At 34.6% G+C, this 25,522-nt stretch overlaps 1 protein-coding gene across 3 annotated transcripts in view; it reads right to left on the bottom strand.

Annotated features, from left to right (window-relative positions):
* LOC120417316 (GTPase-activating Rap/Ran-GAP domain-like protein 3) overlaps window positions 1-25,522 on the bottom strand; it is a 292,571-nt gene that overhangs the window by 235,987 nt on the left and 31,062 nt on the right. The window contains exon 1 of one of the 3 annotated variants that reach the window (XM_052711295.1): window positions 23,156-23,582. The exons of the other annotated variants lie outside the window; for them this stretch is intronic. Coding sequence (XP_052567255.1) covers window positions 23,156-23,199 — 44 coding nt within the window. The 5' untranslated portion in view covers window positions 23,200-23,582. Of the gene's footprint in view, window positions 1-23,155; window positions 23,583-25,522 lie in introns of those variants that run through there. 3 annotated transcript variants of the gene reach the window in all.

The raw sequence follows: 25,522 nt of genomic DNA on the forward strand, positions 1-25,522 counted from the left end.
GGACTCGCAATCCAAAGACGACCTTTCCGACCGTTCAACTGGGGTAGAAGGTTCTTTGGAGTAAAAAGAGGTTTGGGTGCTCGCCTCATTCAAGCCTTCGGACTCCTAGGTTCGAGCAGAAACTTGCAATAGAGACCACAAAAGACCCGGGGGTCGTTAATGTGGATGGTTTGATTTTTTGATTTTTGAAAACTACCTAGATAGAAAAATAAATCTTACGTTAGAGATTTAAGATTGATGTATGCTTAATTATCAAGTTAATTAATTTTCAATCTGAAAATTTCCAGTTTAAATGGAGACCATCGAATCAAAACATCAAATCTCGTGGGAATTTCACGGAACTATGTAAAAATAAAAATATTCAAGAAAAATACTGATTTTTAAGATTTAAATGTTCGAATGTTCTTTAATGATTAAACTTAAAAATTACATTACGAAGAATTTGTATTCAAATTGTCATGTTACCCAGCAAAATAAACACTATAAGACTTTACAAAAAAAGAGTGCTCATGAAAAAATGGTGAACAACTTTTTGTCACGCTGTTCATGGAAGGATGGAAATTTCACTACAATTCAAAATTATTTTAAACGAACCCAATAGCAATTAGTGCAGGACAATGCATTTGTTTCAGTTGATTGAACTTTTATTCGCACTAAACATTTAAAAGTATTTTGAAATACAATATTTTTTTGTGCTGAAAATTGATTAAAAACAAAAAAACAAATTATAAACATTTTTGAAAATTTAAAGCAAAAACTATTCATTAATGCAGAGGTGCAGATGATGAAATAAAACTTTCTTAATTTTTTGAAGTTACAAGAAGAATTAGAAGTTGCAAAAAAAACACTGACGAAGAAGGATACACTTAAACAACAAATAAATCTAATTTTTTTCAATTCGAAATTTGAGTCGATTTGGGACGGTTGAGCAGCGCGCACGCCTTGCAGCATTATTCGTGTTTCGGGCGTCATTTTTTCAGTGTTTGGTGTTTTTTTTTTTTTTTTATTATTACGCTTCCGCCTCGTTTTTGGTAACGCATCCGCCTCGTAAGCGGTAGATCGGGGTTCAAATCTCGGCTCGGATCAACACATCGTTTGTGATGTGATGTGATCGTTTCTCTTTTGGATTCGATTGCTTAGTAAAGGAAAGATAGTGCATCGTCACAAGCTAGACCTTATCAACGACACCTTAGGAAGGCGACCTATGGAATGTTAACATTAACCTTATCATTTTAACATTAGTTAAGTTAAAAACTGCCACAGAATGCGCTTTGTAAATGCCGGCCTCGATACTCTTCAAGGGTGTTCCCCTCAGGAACGATTTACTTTTTTTACTTCTTTAATAAGATTAAATTAATTGTTTTGTGATTTTAAAAGCCTTTCCTATACCATCGTTGATCAGAAGGCACGGCGTCGGGTAAATTGTGCATTAATTTTTCAAATATTGTGTTAAATTTTCACGGTGAAAAGGTCATTTCTATAGAATCGTTTATCGAAAGACACGTTTACATTTAGGATAGGAAATTAGTGCGCTGGCCACGGGGACGCCAAGACTCGTTTTTGCATTTCCATCCTTTCCACTTTCGTTGAATCGCTGTTAAGATTCGATTGTGAGTAGCGGGACCTCGCGGTTACTCTGCATCGTGTTTTTCGGAGCTTTTTATTTGATATTTTTTTCATAAGTCCATATTTTATCATCGTTGATCGGAAGGCACACCGCTGGTTTAGTTCGTTGGAGTTATTGTTTTAATTCTATCACAATCGTTTAAGCGGTATGGTCGCAAAAAAATGTGTTTATTGGTTATTAATAGGGTTAGTGAAATTTCACGACGGTGTGAAATTCTTGAAATTTATTAATTTTCTCTATAATTATTATTTTTAGATTAGATCATAATAAATATTTCAACCATAAAGACTATTTAAGTAAATTTATTTAGTTTTCAATTGAAAAGCTTGATATAAACCCCATTTGAAGAATTGTTCAGATTTTGCAGTTTTTATAGAAACTAACTAAATTTAATAATATTTCATTCGCTGTAGGAAAACTTCTAATACTTTTTTATTTCAAAGGTATAATTTCAAAAGAATTTTTTTGAGTCCTGTTGAATTTTAACGATAATTGATTAATTGTGTGGATGATTCCCGTGAAAGTATTTTATATTTAGGTGGATTTTGATATTTAGGCGAAATTTGGATGGATGATTCTCGTGAAAGTTAAAAAAAACACCTTTTTTGTTTTCTTTTCTAATTTTGAATAAAAATTTCGATTTCATTACAAATTACATTATTTTTGTCTAATGTTTTAAAATTTAGTTTTTGAAAACAGAGATGAAAACCTTTTAAATGGGCTAAATGTCGCAGAAAATTCAAACCATTTTACTCATTTTGTCTGGACAAGATTATTAAATTTTGCCTCGATATGAAATTTAATAAAATGTAAACTGATAAAACGTTGAATATAAAAAAAGCAGTTCAATAAATGAGAATACGCATGCTCTACATTTTGCTTCAAAATATAAGTAGAGTCCATCCATAAACCAGGTGGAAACTTTTTTGATAATTGAAAGTTTTTTTGTGTCGTGTTCAAATTTAGTGAAGTTTTTTTTTTGTTTATTTAAGATTTTTTTTGTTTATTTAAGAATAATATATAATGAAGCATAAAAAGAAGTTTCTGTGATTTAAACATAAGATTTGCAGAGTTATTTAAACATTTTTCAAGTTCCGCGAAATTTGCGTGAAATTTGGTGTTTTGAAATTGAGGTCCCGTGAAATTTGCAATTCTCGAGCGTGAAAAATCACTAAGCCTAGTTATTAATTGTAAAAGTACTAATTTGTTCATTTTTGAGATTTTAAGAGTTCAGATTTATAAGTTTTCAAATAATAATGAATAAAAATCCAAAGCTTGAGGGAAACAATAATCATAAAATCTCAAGGATTTTACATGTTATCATGTCCATTTTCATGTCCAACATTCATTTATTGATACTGCTTTTGATAGTTTAGCCCAAAATTTTAAATGTATTGGTTTAGTTTTGGTTTGTTTACCAGAGCTTTAAGTTACTTTGAATGGCATTGGAAAAGAAAAACAATTTAAAATTTATTTTGAAGGCTTGAAAGTTTTCCAAGCAAAATAAACAACATGTTGATGAAAAATACAAATTTCAAAAAAGCCTTAAGAAAAATCCGGTTTGCTACGGGTATTCAATGCTGAAACAACAAAATACAATATTTATAATAAAGCGTACGATTATTTTTCAAAGAAAATTCATATTTATTGCATATATACGGGATTTTGCGGAAATTTATGAAATTTCAGGAATTTCAAACTGCTTGCGAAATCGTTTAAATCCACTAACCCCTTGATGACCATTACCAAAGCATTTCAAATAAGGAAATGTTTATGTACTTTGTTGTGCTTTGGATTTTAAATCAACTGCAATTCTTTGTCCGATGAGATTCTGTTAAAATGAGTTTCGAAATAAGAAAAAAAAATGAATACAAAAGAAACAAATACCTACAGTGTTAAATTTTAGGTTCGTTCAGTACATAATGATTTATTCAACAAATTTTTTTTTTTTAAATAATCTATTATCATCATTTAAGTCATTACCACTAACTAGGATAAATTTAGACTTTTTGTCTGAATAGGAAAAAAAAAGATTTACAGCATTAAATTTGGAAATCTGTGTTCTAATTTTGTTTTTCTGTTCCTGCTTTAGCCGGAATGTGTGTGTGTGTGTGCAACCAACCAAACAGGACCACGCGGCCGCTTCTTACAAATTGAGTTGTTTCCATGTATTTTTAGATCTACATTCTATACATGAAAATAACTCGCATAGGCATTTGGAAGGTGTTAGCTCTGCCGAGCTTCGGTGACCCATTTCTACGCTGGCTAGCCGAGCGCGAGGTACTTCAGCTATATCGACAAGCCCCGCCCTGAAGAACGTTTGCATCAATCGGATTCAAACGTTATTTAGAACTTCCGAACCCTTGTCAAACGGACAAGGACCCAGCGCGTATATAGTTTGATAGTAACAGTATTCCTAATTCCAGTCATAGCTCACCAAGCCGTGATGGCGTAGTGGTTAGCATTTTTGCTTACCAATCCAAAGGACGGGGGATCGAACCCCGACTCGAGCGACTTTGATTTTTCGGTAATGTTCAGAGTTTCAAGATTTATATTTCCTAAACTTTCTCGTTGGGAACAGATGGGAATCGAACCCAGGACCATTCGCTTAGAAAGCGAACACCGTAACCAGTCAGCCACGGCCGCTCCTCTGTTCCTGCTTTAGCCGGAATCAACCTAAAATATCAAAACATTGGGCAAATAAATGGCTTCAACTGTCCCAAGTTGTAACATTTGTCCTGATTCCCGCACCCACAGGAAACATTATATAATAAAGAAATTTACTTCAAATAAAAAACGTAATATATGTGGTTGTAATATTTAACAAATTTTTTAAACATATTTAAAATTACAAAGAAAATATTTAAAGAACAAGGCGGATGGATGCACTAAAGCTTAGATTCAGTTCCAAAAATAGCAATGCGCTTCCAATTGCTGTCTGGTTGGAATCGTAATTGGTAACTTTTTAGTAGAGGACGAACATTGAGATGATTCAACCACCAGTAGAGTGTGAATTGAGTCAATTTCATGAGTGTAGTGTTATTGTGATAAGACGGCTTGTACTTGTAACGGTCTCAAAATTTTGTTAGTAACCCTAATGTTCGGCCCAGATCCCACGCCAAAAGAAGAAACGGTCCGTAAAAGTACTTCTCGGTAAACAGGACAGTTGATTCTGGCTGATGGTGTCCTCGACAGAACCATTTTTACCATAGAGGTGGGGCCGCACACTAGAACACCGTTGCCGTTGACCTGCCCCGCATCATTTGTGTAGATTCAAGATGTTAAGGGGGAACTGAGCGCACAAACTCCACCGGGACGTCAAATTTTATGTTCCGTCATAAAGTGCTCTGTCAGATGGTAGATTATGGCACGTCTTCTCAGGAGAGCAAACACACACACACGCCTGACATCAGAGAAGTGAGTTGTTTACCCCCAACTCCCAAAGTAGAGTACAAGGGGGAGTTCTGACTGGATGGGAACTTTCACACGCCGCACGCTGACATCTGAGGGAATCTGAGAGGATTATATTTCTGCACACAAACACACATCAACGTGAATGGAACGTAATCCCGCAGGTCGTAAAAAAACATCCAATAACTGTCAGGCTCCACTCGAATAGGTTTAGTTTTTCATTGCGATGATAGACGACCGGTTTAGGAGTTTGATGCGCTGCTTATGGTTGATTTTATGTTGTATGGTTTTTGATTAGTGGTAATAACAGGATAAACTTGTCGATTTAATTGAATCCGTCCTGAATTGGGATCTGGATCATTCATATTATTTTGAGTAATATTTAAGAACGAGCCTACAAAATATAAACATCTTATCACACGTTGGTTTTGGCCCTTGTTTGACCTTTTGTCCTTTCGACTGTAAAAAAATAACAGATTTCATTGAATAATAATTCAATGAGCAATGACGTGAATCCCTTTACCACCCAGCCAAAAATTAATTAAACGACAAAACAGTCCAGTACAATGTAACGAAACGAAATCAATTCTCGTCGACACTTCCTCACTGATTGCTGATACCGGTCACGTTTCTGACTAGCAAAACTCACCAAGTCACGTGCCCTGCAGTAGATTTTCCCGCAGAACTGTACCGTCACACTATCACCTGTTGTGCGGAGGAAAAGTTCGCTTCCCCTTGAAAGGCTCTTTAACGCAAGTTGATTCGGCGCCAAATTATGTCAAGTGCACGCAAGGCTTTCCCGAAAGTTTTCGGGACCTAACGACGTTAATCAATTGCTGCGAGGACTTATACCCCCTCCACCCCACTTTTTCCAGCATAAAACAGATCAAGTGACTGAATTTCTTTTGTAGGAGTTGGCTGCTTTATTCAGACGCAGTAACTTTTGCTACCTGCTGGCTCCAAAATTGGACTTTTTTCCGCAGTATGGATCAAAAAAAGTCCAACTTTCCCCCGAACCGTAACTGTAATAGCTTTTCACAGCGCGATTTTGAACACCGTTAGCTGGCACCTTCAGGTAGTTAAGGGTGATGTATTGTGAGTAAAAGCGCTGAGTGTGAACCACGGTGACCGGTGGCGTGGCCTCAGCGAACATGGGTTTGACTGATTTCGGGAGCGTAAAAGGTCTTTCGAAATGACTCAGCTCGGGAAGCTTCCTGCAGTGCAATTTAGATTTGTTGAACCGTAGTGGTCAAGGTTTTCTTGTTTGGTTTTGATTGAAAATGTAGTTTCCATAAATTGTTAAAAATGTTTTGATCGCAAGTTTTCAAACAAATTTTAAGCCATAGTTTTCATATAAATAAGCTTTCCTGGAAACTCTGAAAGTTATCTGAAACATGTTAATCAATTCAGCTAGGTGTCGACATCCACGTCACAGGTGCTATTCACGACCTGTAGCGCAAAGTTAACCACTCTGTCGAATGTATAATGAACCGTAACCCTTGCTCACTGCCTAGACTGGTTCAAAAAGAGTACCAAGAGCAAGAGAAAACCGAAGAAATCCATTTAAATAATTTAATTTTTGAGATTTTTTTAACAATTTACTTTGGTCCAGATCGGAAAATGAAGTGGAAAATTGATTTAAAAAAAAAATGTTTTGGTTCTTTGGTGTCTTCAGAAAAGTTGTTGCAAATGGAACGGGTCAACTTTTGGTTTAGTTGAAAATAAGGGTGGTTAGGATTGGGATGATTTTGAAAAACTTATTTTCAGAAATATTTTTGGGTTTTCTTTGTCTTCTGGAAAGTTGTTGGGCTTGCCAATTCAAACAACTTTTTTCAAGACACCAAAATTTAATCTCGCAATCTACGCATTCTACGACCAAATTGAGAGAAAGCATCTGAGCAAACCTTCAAAAAACAGTTATTTGAACGTTGCAATTCAGGGATAAGCTTTAGAGAAAAGTGATGTTCGGGGCACTTTTAGAACTATAAAAAAATATATATTTTTTCCCGTCTTGAAAAATTACAATTGTTTAGTTTGCAATGGTTCGTGAAATCGGATTATAATCATATTTTGGATTCTCTTCGTATTCAAAAAACCCTTTAAAATGCTTTTTAGAAATCGAAAATTGGTCAAAAGGAACCATAGTTACGACTGACGCAAGTTTGCGTTGTCCCGTCACGCCAATTTATTGGTCAAGTCACAAATTCAAAAAAAGGGTTCTCGTTTTTCTTGTCTAGAAGCAAATCGTGTTACAGTTCAGTTTTGATATTTAAAAAAAATTAAAAAAAAAATGACGAGTAATATCGCTCTGAGTGTTTATACAAGAAATAGTGTGGATTCAGATTTTTACTGGTTTTTACAAGCCTTTGAAAGTTCTTGGATATTTTATTAAATTTGATTTGTAAGGAATTCAAAAAGAATTATTGATAGTTATGTTTGAACTACCCCAACTAGCCTTTTAAAATCAAACTAAGGCCGATGCAAATATTTAAAAAAGTTTTTGTCCCTCGGCCCTGGCCGAGGTCAAGGGGGGGGGGCAAAAAAATAAAAAAATATAAAAATTTAAATAACAAGCCATAGTCTTCACATTTAAATGAAAAAAGTGTTTTAAAATGCATTTTACACTAGTTCAGTTGTTTTGCAATCATTAGTTTTCAAAAAATCTAAGATCTGACAAAAACAAAAATTGTATCGAAAAAAAAGATTTTGCATCGAAAATTTTCAAAAAATCTTAAGATTTTTTAATAAACCCAAACATGCTAAAAATGATTTTAAACGCAGGAGAATGTATTTTAATTTGATTTCAGCTGGTTGCACTTAAGTTTCATTGAAATTTTGAAGTTTATTGTAAAAATATTTTTTTTGCCCCCTGATTTTTCGGGACAATTTTGAAGGGGGGGGGGTGACAAAAACTTTAAAAAATATTTGTACCAGCCTAACAGTTGAATAAAAAATGTATAATTATAAAAGCATTCGCCAAAGCTTAAAAGCAATGAAATCTGAAGCAATAAAAACCTGAATTTTACAAAAAAATCCGTACAGAAAACCAGTCGCTCCTTACTCCATCTAATTTGCTGATTTTCACTTTTTAAACAACTAATTTTGCTAAACTTTTGATAGAAACTAGCTTGTTCAATTCCTATTGAGCTATTTATCACTCGATATCCGTGGTTTCGACATGTATTAGAGTAAATTTTATACGTTTACAAAAAAAAATAAAAAAAATAGGTATGTGCATGTTATTGAGAAAAGTAACTTTTTGGGCATTTTGATCTAATATTTGAAATTTACAAAATAAGGTTTATAAAACCTCAGGTTCACGAAATATGTGAAACAATTTAACAGTGTCGTAGGATTGTTAACGGTTTTCTTTGGTTTAAATTCGAAAACGTTTAATTGGCCAGCATTGGTCGAACTTAAAGTACCATGCGTCTCCTGAAAAATGTTCTTATCATTCTTATTTTTTATTTCTATGGAGAGCAACATGCTCATGCTCATGATTCTTATTTTTATTTCTATGGAGAAGCATGGTGCTTAAGGTATTGCTTGAACTACCGGAATTCGATGAATTATTATCATAAAATCTATCTTGGAATCCAGTTATAGGAAATTCATTTTTTTGTTAATCATATATTAGGGACCATCCATAAACCACGTGGACACTTTAGGGGGGGGGGAGTATGGCGATTGTCCACGATCCATAAAAAAAAGTTTTTTTTTGTATGGTCAACTGTCCACGAGGGGGGGGGGGGATTTACAAAAGAGTGTCCACGTGGTTTATGGATGGTCCCTTAATGATCCTCCGCCAACTCAAATGAAATTGGAAACAATAGAGTATAACAATAACCTACCAAATTGTTGAGCAGATAATTACATAAATTTTGATATATAAACATGAAGGGTTTTCTTACAACCATCACGAGTTAACTTTTTCAAAACTTTTTCTTCGTAAGATCGCGATAACTTGCGATGTTTACAAACAAAACCCTTATCCCACCGGAGGTCGCGTACGTGTACTTTGTACACAGTTTGTAAGGGCACTTGTAAGAAAGGCGAAAACACGCAACTTCCCGAAGGTTATGTTAATACATCCAATTTTTTTACAGTTTAAACTCTAAAAAATAAGCCTGTAAAATTTCAACAAAACACCAAATTTTAAAATGAAATTTTTGTTCTAAATGAAAAAAAATACCCATCCCAAAAAATTTCTACAGTTGAGTACCGGAAAACGGCTGAGTTTTCGAAACAATTTTAGTTTTTTTTAAATAAAAAAAACTTTTTTTTAGAATTCTGAGAACGCCATTAAATCGGGTGTTTAATTTTACTATTTCATGCTGCAAATTATTGAAAAACACGTCTTTTTTCGAATGTTTTTAAAAATGGAAGGAGTCGTATCGGTATCGAGTCGAGTCGGTATCGAAAATGGAGCTCGGATTCATGATCAGGTACAAAAGCAACCCCTTAGGACAAAGTGTCATGCAAATCGAAGAGGAGTCGGGTCAACTGCGGTCACCGCAGTGCGGTGTGAGTTGGCGGAGAATGACCCACATCACAAACATAAAATTCCGAGAGAGGAGAGACAAAACGACTTTGAACCAGTCTATTCCACTTAGTTTACTCATTATAATTACCACGTCTGACGACTTGAACGACAGCTTGCCGACACGGTGCTGTCGTACTCGCCGTTCTCGTCGTGCGTTTCCTGCGGCGAATTGAATTAATTTCAGCAACCATCTGGTTCCGTCTTACATTTGCATCCGTCCTCTACTCTTCTTTTGCCGGTCTGGTGAGGGTTTTTTGTCGGCATTTCACCACCGTGATAAAATCAACGGAACGAACCCAACCAACAAATGACGGCCCCGGGAAATGGCTTTCGACATCATCTGCCATTATATATTATCACCCCTGCCGAAAATGTCCCCGGGGAGGAACGTCAAACAGTGGGGGAGGGAAAGACGTTGAAAAACCTTGCGTGGCGAAGAAGAAAAGCGGTTCGACATCTGGATACCCGAGTAACCTTAGACCTGGACGCGGGACACCGTGTTTGTCCCGTCCCCGATGGAAGGCCGGTGTGTTGCTACCTTCATCAGTTTGACGGTCCGACCAGATAAGCGAAGATTGATTCCATGATTCAGTACCGTAATGATGATGTTACCAGGGGTAAAATTTCCACCTCCATTAGACCTCCCGGTTGAGATTTGTGTGGTAAATTAGTGATGATGAAACGCCACTTGAACCGGATAATGGTGGCACAATGGTGGCGTTTTCGTTTCTTAGGAAATTTGTGAAATTTTCAGCACGTTTTTTGCATGAAACATGAGAACTTTTATAGGAAACGGGAATGAATAGCTTCAATTCTGCATCTTCAGATTAGTATCAATTGAAATGCATATTTTTTTCGATATTTCATTTACTGATAACTTTAACAAATACTAAAAAGCCCTTAACTTTACTTTCTAGAAAAATATTTCTACAGATTAATTCCCAACCATGATAGTCAATCCCTGATTTAACCAATAATAAAATCAAACCTTACAATCAGTTGGATTTTGCAAAGACATTATTGTTGTCCAGTCAAAGAAAAAAAAGATTGTCGCATGCGAAAGCTCATGTTTTTCCTCAAGTTTATGATACCGGTAAAGTTTATCTGTTTAAAATTTGGAATTTAATTGAAGAATCATATATTGATTAAAATTTTCATTTCAGAAATGAGTTATTCTTTGAAAAATGTGCCGATCCATCTTTTAAATCCTAATTTAAAAAAATTATTAAGTCACACAATTCTCTTTAAAAAAAATGGCAAAATGTAGCTTCCAATTTCCTGGGGAATGGAACTCCGGCATACGAGCAGTTTTTTGTCTAAAATGTATTGCTTATGGGCAAACTGTCATTTCTAAAACTCGAATCTGGTACCGTCAACTAGGGTGAATCGGGACTACAGTTTGATTAGGGACAGCACGTTTGGGAGGACTTATTAGCTTCAAAATTAGGAAATGAATGTATACATTTTGTTGAACTGTTTCTTGTCTAATCGAAACCACTCAAAAATATCAAAATATTTGGCTGCAAAATTGGTCAAACTGCTGTTCCAATTCGCCCCAAATGATGGTACTTCATTAAAAAAAAAGCTGGGAAACAGGATTGGAAGTTTTACTTGTTTTATGTGACTTTGCCAATGTTTTTTAAAAAAAAAATTTTTAGGGGTCAACTTTGGCTGTGTTTTTTACTAACGTTTCCTATATTTTAAGTAAAAAGAAGTGTGCAATAATTTTTGTAGTGTCCCAGACTATGCCTCTACGCATTGTTTTACAATTTAAATGATAATGGTGCCATTTTATAGCAGAAAATGTAAAAAACAGGCAAAAATTGAAAAAGTGATGGTAAAAACATGAAAAAATTAGATAGGCAAAATGTAATGCTAGGAGGTGGTGGGAAATGCCAAATACTACCAAAAACAAACATAAACTAAACGAGACGAATGCAAATTAAATTACTTAAAATGAAACAAGAAAAACATAAAACAAGAGAAGTAAAGTATTTCGTAGAACAAAAGTTGCTCAAAATGACTTCCTGAACAGGGGAAAAATAAAAAAAAAATCGAAAAAAAATTTGGGCAGTAGAGGGTTAAGGAAGCAATTGGAAACAGCTTTCTAGGCCTGACTTTTTGAACTGTACAAATCCCAAAAACTCAATCAAAGTTCAAACATATTCAACAAAACCGAAAAATAAAAGTTTAAAAACATATAAAAAAAAGGATAAAATTATTTAATAATTTTATATAAAAAAGTCAGTATTTTTATTACAATTAATTTTAAAAAAAAGTTTCAAACCACAGCTAAATAATTCACGCGGGAAATATTTTGAAAGTCATTATCCCAAATTTAAGCCAAATTGTTTTATTTGATTCACAATGCAGGTTTGAAAAATTGCTTTGCACGTGGCAAATGGAAAATAGAAGAGAATCAATTTTCTTAAACAATATGTAAACAAAAGTTTGTTAACATCTAAGGCACATACTAAACAAGCCTATGAAAAAAATATTTCTATAAAATAAAAACCAGAACAAATATTTTAAAAATTAAACACGTGCAAAAAATGTGCACATCTTTCTAAACATTATTTAAAATAAAGTTTTTTGTTGATAAATCATCATAATTTGGAAAGTCCAAACCCAAAATAGTAAGCTTAATCGAGTCTGGACTGTATAAACCAAACCATGAATGGAAAATTACATTAATTTCATTTCCAGTTTTCAGAGTAAAGAGTGAGAAATCAAAATCATGATTTTTCCATTTTTAAGTACACTTTAAAAATGATTTAAAAATTTAAATGCTACTAGAATTTTTCGCTGACACCAACCTTCATCAAGCTGCAGAACTCTCAAACAATTCAGCGAAAATAAAATTCAAAAATGTCTCCATTTTCACGCTGCAAAAAATAAAACCATCCACGCAAAACTCAACGCAATTGCTGCGAGTGAGCCATATATTTATGCAACACATGAAACATAAACCGTAGTCTTTAGTACACCCACCGCACGGGGATCGTAAATATATGTGTCTCTTCCAGCAGAATCAAGAAGGAGCTTCCAGCAGATGCACAGTAAAAAAACTATTTTTTCTTAGTTGTGTTTCCCAGTTATTTTAAAAAACGTTGCAGATCTGAAAGAAACAAAATAAAATTACAACGTTTTTAAAAATTAGGTTATATTTCTCTCTGTGACAATCTGAGCAAAGCAGGTCCTTCAGGGCAAATAATCCTTCTTCTGCAGAGAAATGGAAGGAAAGACGATAAAGTCAAAAGGCGCAACGAGTGTGATTCTCGGGAGAGATATAATGAGCGACTGGATAAATATTTGATGTTGATTACAGTTTTGAGACAGATTCCTTTGGCAAATGAAAGTGATCAACTGTGTGAATGCACAGTCATTTGTGGAGTTGAGGCTTACTGTGAGATAAATATTCGTAATGTAATGTGGTATTTGAGATTCATCTGGAGGAGACACACAATTAAGCATATATTATTGTTGCTTTATTACTGTTGTATCTTCATAACATTTTTGTTTAACATTTTTTTATAGAATTATACTTCTTTGCACTGAATCTTACCTTAGATTAATTGACTAAACTTCAGAAACATCGTCATCTCCAGTCAGATTACAGTTTCCCATAATGGGCGGCCCCCCCATTGTGCTTCCAAATTATCCCCATAATTACAGTATAAACGGTCATTCCGTAAGGCAGTGTACCCAAACAAACAATTAACGAAATTAGTGTCTGCAATGACAACCGCAGGGACTGGCTGTTGTTGTGGTGCTCCGACTTGACTGATATTGCAAACCCAAACACACACACAACAACAACAACACACAAACAAAAAGCTGGCGGCTATCGTGGTGGGTTCAGGACACGTGCGTTTGATAGGGTGGTCATTGAATGGAGATCTCAATCAAAGCTAGTGGCAGAGTTGCAAACAACACAAATACAAATTTACAAAATATCAACACAATTTGCCATAATTTGTCCACAAAATAACAAACAGAGAAATCTGAAAAAGACAAACCACCCTAATCAAGGCAACACAGACACAATAGGCCACTGTCAAGCGCACGAGAATGACCCAATTTTCCGCTGACAACGCAATAAAATGTAAATTGACGTCTGATGGTGAACTGCGAGCGTGCCCATCAGCATACACGGACACACGTACGCGTCACGCACACACAAACACACACACATACAGACGCATACTTGTGTAACGGTTTGCATAGCAATGAAGAGTGGGTAGTGCTGTCTTGGGAAATGCTCAATATTATAAGTAAAGTTTTTTTATTATGTGAATGACTTTGTAAATACTATTTCTATGACCATAGAAGACATTTTGCACCATTTGTTCGCCCAGAATTACAGGCTGTCTATACCAAATTATTCAAAAATTCTTAATCTTGAGAACGTATTTTCTGATCGATTTGGTATCTTACGCAATCACTCTAAAAATAACAATTTTTCTAATTTGAACTGATTTTATTGCGCATAAAACACATTTTAGAAAGTTGTAATTTTTGATTATGTTTTTAGGCCGATAGTCTAATCAACTGAGAACAATCTAAAATATCTTTCCTTGCATTGATAATCATATTTAGCATGTTTTGGCTCGTTTAGAAAAAAAATGAAGTCTTCTAAAATTCCAATGTACATCACAGCAAAACTTTTATTTCTCGCAAAAATTAAATTACGTCAATATTTAGAAACTTTGGAAATTAATGATTGCAAAACAACTGGACTTTTTTCATTCAAATGTTGACACTGTGGCCTGTAATTTCAATTTTGTTTTTGCCCTCAAGTCAGAGTCGAGGGACATAAACTTCAAAAAATATTTGCAACGGCCTTATGATTAAAAGAAATCCTGTTTAAGTCACACAGAAAAAACATCAGGAAATGGTGACAGTTTTTGTGTCGAAAAAAATGTGTAAAATTACATCAATAAATAGTGAATTTTCATCAGTTTCTGGTGAATATTCATCAGGTTCACATTTTTACACATTTTTTAGGTAATATTACTTTAAAAAAATGAAAATATTCAACCTACCAAATTTTCAACATTCCAAAATTCAACTTTTTTTTGCTGTGTAGCATAAAATAATCATGAAAAAATTTACAGTGCTGCCAATTTTTCAGAAAAAAAACATGATTTTTGTGAATTGTTGAAAATGCAGTCGATATAAAAAACAAATTTAGAAAGTGTTATGGGATTTTTCAACAGTCAGGGTTGATTAGAAAATGTCGAAAATATTTGCGTTCGAAGATCGAAAATTGTAAATTGGAGCCATAGTTGCTGTACACAAAATTTCGATGCTAAACCTATTTTTCCTGTATAATTTTCTTTCTGAGGATTTATCCTGGCAACAAATGATATTATCTTCAATGCTATGGCAGCAAATTTAGAGATTTTTTTCTGATATATTCGAAAAAAAAATACTTCTAGAAATTGACAAGCTTGGTCACCTGTCAGGAATTCTACAGTTAAAAAAAACATTTCTAATAGAACTATAAAATACCTTTCAATTGACAATTTGATTTTACATCTTAAAAAGAATACAAAATGTGTCGATTTTTTTGCATTTTTTTTTTTTAAATCTCGTGTTATCAAATGGCAACACTGGAAAAAAATTGACCAGCTAGTGCTATAGCTCGAAAGATGGCATTTTGTCATCTAAAATATATCCAAATTAAAGAACATTCAAAAATGGGTTTTTTGAGCAAGTTTTTGGTGTCAAAACTCAAATTTGAAAAATTGATAAAACATAAACTTTTCCGAAAAAATGGGTTAAACTTAAACTATTCATTCAGAAAATCCGTTCTCAGGATACAGATTTTTAAATATAATAAAAGCTTTTTTATCTGGACAGCTGCCAACTACTACAAAATGTTTACATTTGTCATAGAAAAGGTACACACAAATTTGTATTCATTTAAAAAAATACAGATATCAACTTTAAAATAAATTTGATAATTATTGGGAGAATTGCTCTGATTTATCAACATCGATAGCGAAGTCAAAAAAAAATCTTACACGGTGCATTTTTAGTCGTTGATTCTGATCCTTTATATGTAAAAAACAAACATTTTGTTTTTATTTAAAAAAAAAAATATCGGTGCTGTATTGAATCACACCATTGAATTATCCTTAAATCATTCAAATTTATTAGAGATCAATCTTTTTAAATTTCTTTATAATTTAAAAAACTATATGTTTTAGGGTCTTCTCAAAAGCATTAGAAAAAGAATAACTTTGGCGATTAGATTAACTGTTGCTACAAACAAGAGCGTTTAATAGCATAAAAGCCAAGCCAGTTTTGTGACTTTTTGATCAATGATAACCGTTATTTATTTATTTTAATGAATTTTAGTACAAACTTCATGGATTTAAGAAAAACTCTTAAATACCTTTACCAAAATAAAAAAAATTAACCCGATAATTTCTGAAAATTTACGAGTTCTTGTTTCTTTCGCCTTTTAAGCTAGAAAATTGGTATAACAAATTATTTTGGGCTAATTATTGGAAGAGAGGGCTTATTATTCGAACGTTGAAGTTGATTTGCTAATTTCTGTTATCTGAATATAAATAAACACAGATTATTTGAAACTGGTGAAGTTTCTTTAAGGGGTTACATACATGTAGAAAATCACAAAATTTTATATTACAGAAAATTCACTAAATTTACTAAAAAGATGATTTTCAATTACTCCTAAAAGTTTCACGAAGATATTTCATGAATGAACTGGGTAAGAGACGATTTAAGTTCACAATTTTGCCATGCCCAAAGCGAACTGTCAAACTTTGTGAACGTTTTTCTCTAAACAAGGAGTTGATTTACGGGTGCCACGATATCTCGAGATGGGATGGACCAAATTGGCTCAAATATTTGGTGAAGACTCCCAAGACATATCCCGTGTGCATGACGAAGCCCGATTTTGAAATTTTGCTTTTTTTAAAAATACAAAAATCAAAAACTGACGTTTTTTAATATGTTAAACATAAAAATATTTTTATCTATTTTTTAAAATTCAGTTTTTGAAAATCGACCTTCGTCATGCACACAGGATTGGTTTAACGAGTCTTCACCAAATTTGAGCTGATTTAGTCAAAGCAGTTTTGAGATATCATGGCACCCGTTTTTGAAACTGCTAACTTAAAATAGCTATATCTCGGCAATGGTACATTCAAATGTCTTCATATTTATTATGTTAATAGATGAAAATGTACATTTAAATGCCCTGCAAAAAGATTATTAAAAAATTGAAATGTGTGCTCACACCAACCTCGGACATTTTTGACGATTTTCATGTATGTAACCCCTTTATTTAAAAGGAGCAAAGAAACATCTGGAGCAACATTCAAAAAGGGTTTTTTTTCTGTTTGAGTATTAAGACACGGAATCCTGATTACAAGGACTATTGTATCGTGTTACCCATTTTTACTGATATTAAGCATTTCCAGATCTATAACACAGTTCCTATTGAGAGGAAAAGTGCTGTTCCATCCAGATGCTGTAAACTCCATTCCTTGTGCCTTGTGCGCTATGTATCGCTAGAACTGCGGTGACAATTTTTTGTGTCATTTTTCAAGCTCTTCCCAGCAGCTATTATTTGCCGCGCGGGGTCTTGTAAAGACAATTGTGTTCCCTTTGCTCTGATCTGGACAATGCGACTGGACTGCAGTGCAATACCGATCGGCTGGGCATTATTTACATGCGAAGACACGAGGAAAGTATTTTGGCAAGAGGCGCAAAGGAATATCCCAAGATTGATCACATGCTAGAAGAGCACGTGAAGCAACCGTTTTATACTCATACGGTTGCTGCTACCTCTGAACTTAAACCTAAGGCTGCCACCCTGAGAAGAACCCATGACTTTCCGCTTATGAGGCGAAACCCGTAACCATTCGGCCACAGGAGGTTGGCTTTCAAAAAGGTTGCATAAGCATTTCATCAGCAAGAACTATTTTGCAAATTCCAAGACAACAGGTAACTTTTCAGCAAAACCCCGGAGTGTGATTAGCTATTTTTTACACCTCAAATTTTGGGAAAAAATTACATAAAGATTGAATAAGTAAAATAGTTGAAACTGTCAAGTTGCTTGTTCCCCCTTTTCTGGTGTTAGTCCAGAACCATTTTTTAAACAAATAATTTTCTGAAGGGAAAGAGGCTTGATAGAATATATTAATATAACAAACTTGAGATATTTTACCCTAGCGAGGCCTCCAGCTACATTTCAATGTCCATCTCTCCAGCTCTCATCCCCATCAGATTGCCAACGGCTATACGTTTCGCAATATTACGTTATTGTAATTCTGTATGGGCACGGACATGTGGTTGCTTGCGCTTGGGCTGTCACAATATGTAGCTGGATGTTACACGGCCTAAAGGTTGTACCCGAAGGATCAACATGACGTATCTCATCTCGTTGTTCGATATTGCGTTGTTCAAAATTGTAATTAAATTCGCTTCAAAAGTTTCGTACTTTTCCGTCATGAAAGCAATAAATTGAAACTGAAATTAAACTCAATAAACTCATATCCGACCCACCACATGGATGTCATCCATCAACCGGAACGTCGCCCTAATGGTCACTAATTTCTGACCGGTCTTCCGTTCAAATGGTCATTCACTCGAACCATCCCCTAACCTTCCTCACCCTGCTGGTCAGCCCACAATATTTTCCCAGCGAATGAACCACCATTAATTTCACTCGACCAGCAATGCTTGAGCAATGTTTGGGGGGCGAAATCACCGCCTACACACTTTGTGACACATCTGACGATTTCATTATCCGGCGGCAGCAGCAGCAGCTCACGAAATGTTCAATTATTACTTTCTTGTGCTTCGTGCTGATAAAGTTTTTGGAGCTTTTCGTTGTGTTCATCACCCACCAACGACATTTTGCTTCACCACTTCAATTATACCGAGCCAAATTCTACGTAGCTTACGGGCAGGCCCCCACTCTGTTGACTAGGATTAATTATTTCGTTGTGAAAGTGTGATTATCGAGAAATGAACTTTCTTTCCACTTAGTCCAGGCGACGCAGATAACAATCAGTGAAACTAAGTTTTGTAGCTTTATTTTTTGTAAGGTAATGCGCTCGGCACGTTGCACGAGTTTCTATTGTGAAATTGACTCAGGAACACGAATATGATAAAATTATTACTAGAAAATGGGATCTAAGGGGTCCCCCGAGCAAAGATTTACCACCAAATAATTCACTAAGAGGAAAAGTGTCTATTTTATGTGGTAAACTGCCATACCCAAAGCATTATCAGTCTCAGATAATAGTCCCAGAAGTTCCCTGCAAGATCCGGGTCGAATCGAGTTGATATCGGGACCCGAACAGACGGTAATAACTTAATTCATGCCATTTCAATAACAAATTTTGTCAAAATAACAGAAAGTGTTATGGAATATTCTTGCAAAATCCATTTTTGCATAAGAGTTCAATAAAAGTTTATGTTATCATAACAAAATTTGTTATTGGTCTGATATTGATTGAAAGCCAGAACAACTTGGGAATAAAATTTTTTTGTTATGGAAGAATAACTCCAACTGTTATTGGGATGATCGGATTAGTTGTTAAAATATCAAAAAATAATAACAAAGATTTGTTCGAAGAATAACGTAAAATGTTATTAGTCTGTTATTACAATAACAATCCAATAACAAAAAAATCATAACGGCGAATAACAAATTTTGTTATAAATAACATAAAATGTTATTGGCCTAGTATTTTCCAATATCAAAAAATGTTATTCCCAAGTTATTACCGTCTGCTCGGGGATGGAACACAATTTTATCTGAGTTTGAAAATTATACTATTTTTTCACTAAAATGCCAATAACTCCCTTTAGATTTAACCAATTCACCCCACTTTTTGTTGCATTTTTTAAGCCCTTTCAGATGCATTTTTAAATTAAAAAAAAATAACTGAATTTTACCTAAGCCTTTTTAAGATTTTTGACGTTTTTGAACCATTAAACTGTGATTCCCGATTTACCCCACTTTCCATTGACCTAAAGTGCTCATATTTTGGCCAGATGCTAGTTTCATATGTACAAACGACCCCTGAAAATTTCAAGCAGATTGGTGAGGTCCAAACGACGTCCTATACAAAGGGGTATGCACTGTACGTGAACTCGCTCTTAAAACCAACGGTGTCTACTGCAGATCGCTTTGAAAAATGTTTAATACAAATCACGAAATTCGTTTTAAAATGTTAGTGTCTTATTTTTAAATTTCAATCATATTATGAATTGTAAACTTTGAAGGGTGATAAAAAGATAAGGTTTTGAATAATTTCACAACCCAATCATGTTAATTTATGGTGATTTTTGATAAATTTACATGATAAAAAATATGTTTATGATTACCTGCAGATAATTAAGAAACAAATCAATAAAAACCTTTTTTAAAAAAGGCAGACAAAATTGACCGTTAGACAAAATATGAACCTTGGTAAAAATATGTTGGGTTAATTTATTAAATTGGCCAAGGAGTATGGACAAACCAAAAAAGTTTGAATAGGTTAAGTAGTTTTGGTATAATATGTAAAAGTTTCCAAAGGCCGGTTGGCACTGCCTTAAGTTTTAATTTTTGAGTGTTGGCAAATAAAGTTTTGCAGGAATTATATGGCAAAAAAGTGGACAATTTTTGTTGAAGGGGGTTGCTTGGACGATGCCTATGGTATGTACGTATAAATATTGTGCATTTTATCCATTTTTACCATTAAAAATTGCAATTTTTGATAGAAAATGCTCTGGGGGTAATTTGGACATGGCTTGTGGGGTAATTTGGACATACCTGAAAGTCTACCTGCCAGGCAACAAAAAAGTAACTTTCATGGTTGGTTGAGTTTTTAAAGGGATTCAGATAAATTTAGAGGGATTTAAAATGTCAAAACACTCAAAAAGGAACGTGAACAATGAGAACTTTCACAGAACCCCTATTTTTTAATTTATTTCAATATTCGAATGGATGGAAATCTGATTACTGCACATTTGGCGTTCAACTAGACTCTAATGTTGATTGTCCCTGGGCCTTGTAAAGTCAAGGGGCATGATTTGATCCTAGTGCATTAGTTTAAATTTGGGTATAAATTCTTTTTTTATAAGCACTATGGACACCACTTCATGCTACGAGAACTCGCTTTGTCGCAGCCCCAGGGCTTAAGCGTTGACCGATAAGCTGTCTTCGTGAACTAGGTAGTTCTCCGATAGTGAAAATATCACAATTGCACAAGACACTGCTGCTTCTGTGACTTTTTCACTATCACAATGTGGGATTTAGGTGGGACTTTAGGATAGTACAATTGATTTGTTGCTTAGCATTAGCATTTAAAATAAATCTGTATGCTTTCCAAATCTATTTGATGATAAATTTAGTTGCAATTGTTAAGATAGAGTAATGCTGTCAATAAACTTTGAATGATGTAGAATACTAGGCATTCTTTTATGTCAAATTGTCCATAGAGTCTCGATCAATCAATAATGTAATGATATCAGACAAAATTCGTTAATCTGTTGAACTAACGGTTTTCGGATTATGATTGTATCTACCATTGTTGCGAATCGAGGAACTACGGATCTTTTGACGTAAATGGTCATTTCTTTTTCAAATCGCGGTTTCTATTCTATTTGTATATCAGTTCATAACTTTTTTATTGTTTTTGATAGAAGTAGTACTACAACAGTAAAAGGAATGTTTAGTTTTGACATTAATTTAGAGGATTTTAGATTAAAGTTAAGATTTTCAATCTAAAGTAGTTAGAAAATGAACATTTGGACTTAAATGAATAATTGAATTAGTTGGACTTATGAATAAAACACACCTGTACATTTATTCTAGAGTCAGATCCATACAGCGTCAGTGTTTATTTGGTCGAAGTGTACTAATTCATTGGCAGATCTGATTCTAGTTGTAATGTACGACAAGACTACAGACGGACGTGACAGGACGAGGGCCCAGTTTAGAGGTTTCAACATCAACGATGTGCGGCTGGACCACCCTCCCAAAAAAAAAAAAAAAAACTAGACTCTAATGTTGATTGTTTTTAATTAATTACTTTTTTTAAATTAATTTCTATTTGCTGGTTTACAATAATATTAAAATTTGAAGGGCTACGGAATGTAAAATTTAAAAAATGATAGTTTCAGGTTATTTAGTTCTACATAAAGAATGGTTTGGATAAATCTAAACGATACCTTAATCAATAAAAACTATACCTGTGCTAGATCCAGAATCAATGTTTAAGTCATTTCAGAATGAATGATTAAATTATGTATACCACACTGAACTATTTGTTATCTTCCTATTGAATTATAGTTCTATCACAAAATCATTGTGAATACAATACATTCTGCTAAAACGCTGAACCAAACCACAACAAAATCATTATTTAAAAATTTGATGAAATATTGTGAGCAAAAAAACACTTAAAAATATAAAGCAATCACAAAACCAGGTTGATGGATATAAAACATGCTCAAAAAATCAAATGATAAACTTATTTTCAACATGTGTCCAAATTACCCCAAAAAAGGTTACCCCACAAGGTATGTCCAAATTACCCCACAAGGCATGTCCAAATTACCCCATAGGAGTGTTCATATTACCCCCACACAAAAATGTGGGGGTAATTTGGACACCTTTTTTTTTTGCGAAAAAAATGTGTTTTTCATCAAAATTTATCGAAATAAATGACATTTTTCCATAAAATATGGTCTCTATTATCGTCTGGTGTCATCCACATTCCTTTAAAATATCAATACAGCCCGTGGCAGAGCAATTTCCTTAGGATGTCCAAATTACCCCACGCTCCCCTAAGTCATCTTGTGTTGTCCCCTACACAACCATTTTAACAGAATTTAGTTTCATTGAGAAGAACCTGAAAAATGGTAAAATCCCTAACAAAAATCACTTTGACCCAATCTCACCCCCCAGACCCAATGTCACCCCCACTGACAGCACATAACAATTGACTGAATATCGTCGCCGTCGTGCTAACTTGCCGCACGTGCACTTTGGGCCAAATCGATTTCAATCCTGAGATATTCAATAAAAACCGAAAAAACTCCTTGCATTGTTGTCACACTATATATAAAAGAAGTTTCAATCATGTCGTGCTATCTTGTCACTTCCTGAAAATTGATGTAAGTGCGACAACTGGCCAAAGGGATTTCAGGTCAGAACGCGTTTGACGCACGTACAAGTTAGACTACCGTAAACATTTGTAATTATAACTCGGGACTCTATCAACCAACTTCAACCAAACTTCGGGACAATTCAAAGAATGGTCAGCCAAACAAAACGTGTTTGTTATTGTTTACAATGCGTGCTCTAGTTTTTGTTTATTCAAAGTCAAACATTAAAACGCGTTTTTCTCTCAACGTCGAAATGGCGGGTGCGACAAGATAACACGACAGCGTCGATATGTTGTTGCAGGTTTTGTTTTACAAATGACACTCCGTTCAGAATGATTTACCGATTCTGTTGATTTTATCATGTTAATAAACAATTTGATAAACCCTACATGCATCTACCACTAATAATTCATTTAAATATAGTTTACCTATTTGGCGCGTCCTGTCCAAACGTATCCTTGTCCGTTTCCATAATGACCCCTCCTTGCCCAAGTCCGGTCAGTGGCGGCGACTGCACTCTGCACTAATAACTATAATTACAACCTCTAACCAATTTTATCGCTCATTCAACTCTAGCGAGGCCTGGCGTTTACCAACTAGCCCCAGTGTGAACCATTCACAGGTCCTTCCTCAGAAGTACCTTCCTGCTAACTCAACAGACCAGAACCGCGCTACACCTTGTTTGGAGTGGCTCTCCAGAGAGGACGAAGCACTTCTCCTCAATCGATAGCTCAACAACGGAACCTGCTGGGCTTGTTGACATTTCCCGTTCCGCGTCCTCGATGTTGCCACCGTTGTTGTTCGGAAATTGGGTCAACACCACATCACATCCAGAATCTGGGAGTTTTATTTGACTCTTAAAACAAAAATAACATTGGCCCTCAGGGCATCATAACTTTTTTTTCTGTTGACAAAATCACACAAACACCACGAGAACAATTCGGAAATCTTCCTCGAACAAACCATCAATCACGCGGAAAACTTTGGCTAAAACCGCGAAAAATCTCACCAAACACGATCAAAGCCCTCCCCTCGGAGGGAAAATTCCTAAACCGAATCATGTGATTTTTCACACCAGACTGACTCTGGCGGCGAGGAGTTTTCGGAAGTAATGCGTTACAATTAGGATTTTTCCGTTGACCAAAGGTGAGTGCCCGTGAGAATGAGTGTGACTTGAGCTCACTCTCTCCGGGAGAGGAGTTGCGTAACGCCGGGACACTCAATCAGCTGGTTTTGGGGGGGACGCTCCCGAAATATGCCGGCATGCGGGAGCTTTTTCCAGGAAACTCACGTTCGTCGTAGTAAAGAGGGTTGAGCACGGGAGCTTTCGGTCTGAAGGGTGTGTGGAGTTGTTTACTTTTATGTTATCCCGAGTAGAAAAGTTTTTGTTGAAGAGATTATTTTTTTGTATTTAGAGCAATTCTCTACCAAAACCGGAAATGGATTTTATTTGTATTTTTTGATTTGGCTCAAACTTTGTGGGGGCCTTCCCTATGACCAAATAAGCTATTTTGTGTGATTGGTTCATCCATACAAGTCTCCATACAATTTTGGCTGCTGTCCATACAAAAATGGTATGTAAATATTCAAACAGCTGTAACTTTTGAGTGAATTTTCTGATCAATTTGGCGTCTTCGGCAAAGTTGTAGGTATTTTTGAAAACTTTTGAGAAAAAAATAGGTACACGGAAAAAAAATGCAGATTTTTTAATCAACTTTTTTTTTCACTAAAACTCAATTTCCCAAAGTACGTATTTTATGATTTTCGAGATTTTTTGATATGTTTTTGGGGACAAAAATCCGCAACTTTTGAGCCATAGAGAAACATGGTCAAAAATTCTGCCGCCAAGTTTTGAATTTTTGAAAAAAAATAGTGATTTTTGGAAAAAATCGAAGTTTCATGCAAAAAACAAGTTTGACATTATTTTTTAATGCAAAATTGAATTTGCAATCGAAAAGTACCTTACAAATTTTTTAATGAAGGGCTCCGTTTTCAAGGTTTTAAAGCACAAATATCATCATTTTTGATATCAAAAGTAAGTTTACATAACAAGGACAAATCATCATGCAAACCACGGGACCATCCATAAACCACGTGAACACTTTTTTGAATTCTCAGACCCAAATAATTTTTCAATCACAAATGTTGAATCCCCCCCCCCCTCGCTCCTTTGGTGACTACGTGGTTTATGAATGGTCCCCAATTTGTGGAATAAAAATAATTATTCTTTGTTGAAATGTCCTAACATACTCGCAATTTTTTTATTTCAAGAAGAAATGAAAGCAGTAAAATTGCGTAATGGAATGACGTTTTTAACAAAACTTATTTTATTACAGTCCAAAATCGATTATCTGTAGCCTCGATAATTCGAAGTTTGGATTATCCGAATTTCAAATATCCAAACGTTTGTACGAGACTCCGGATAATCGAGTGAAATTGAAAAAAAAGTGTCAATTTACTATTAACTTCCCAAGTCTCAGCTCTCAAGTCAATTGTTAGAAAAAATTGCCAATGCAAAACATAGTGATATTATGAAAATTTACTATTTATCATCTTAGTTTTTTTTTTGTAAAAATGATCAAATTTTTAGCTAAATACTATTATTTCATCTAAAAATTAATGAAACGTTTCGAATACATTCGAATCTGATGTGTCTAAGTGATAACAGGTTCAATTGTAAGCAAATTAACATATTGTTTCATGCATTGTTCCTCTTGTCCCAATGGGTTGTTCGTCTTGCCCCAGTTGTTGAGTAGAACGTACGGAAAATCAATTATTTTAAAATTATTTGTTTT

Source organism: Culex pipiens, chromosome 3 (assembly GCF_016801865.2).
Source record: "Culex pipiens pallens isolate TS chromosome 3, TS_CPP_V2, whole genome shotgun sequence".
Classification (NCBI taxonomy): Eukaryota; Metazoa; Arthropoda; class Insecta; order Diptera; family Culicidae; genus Culex; species Culex pipiens.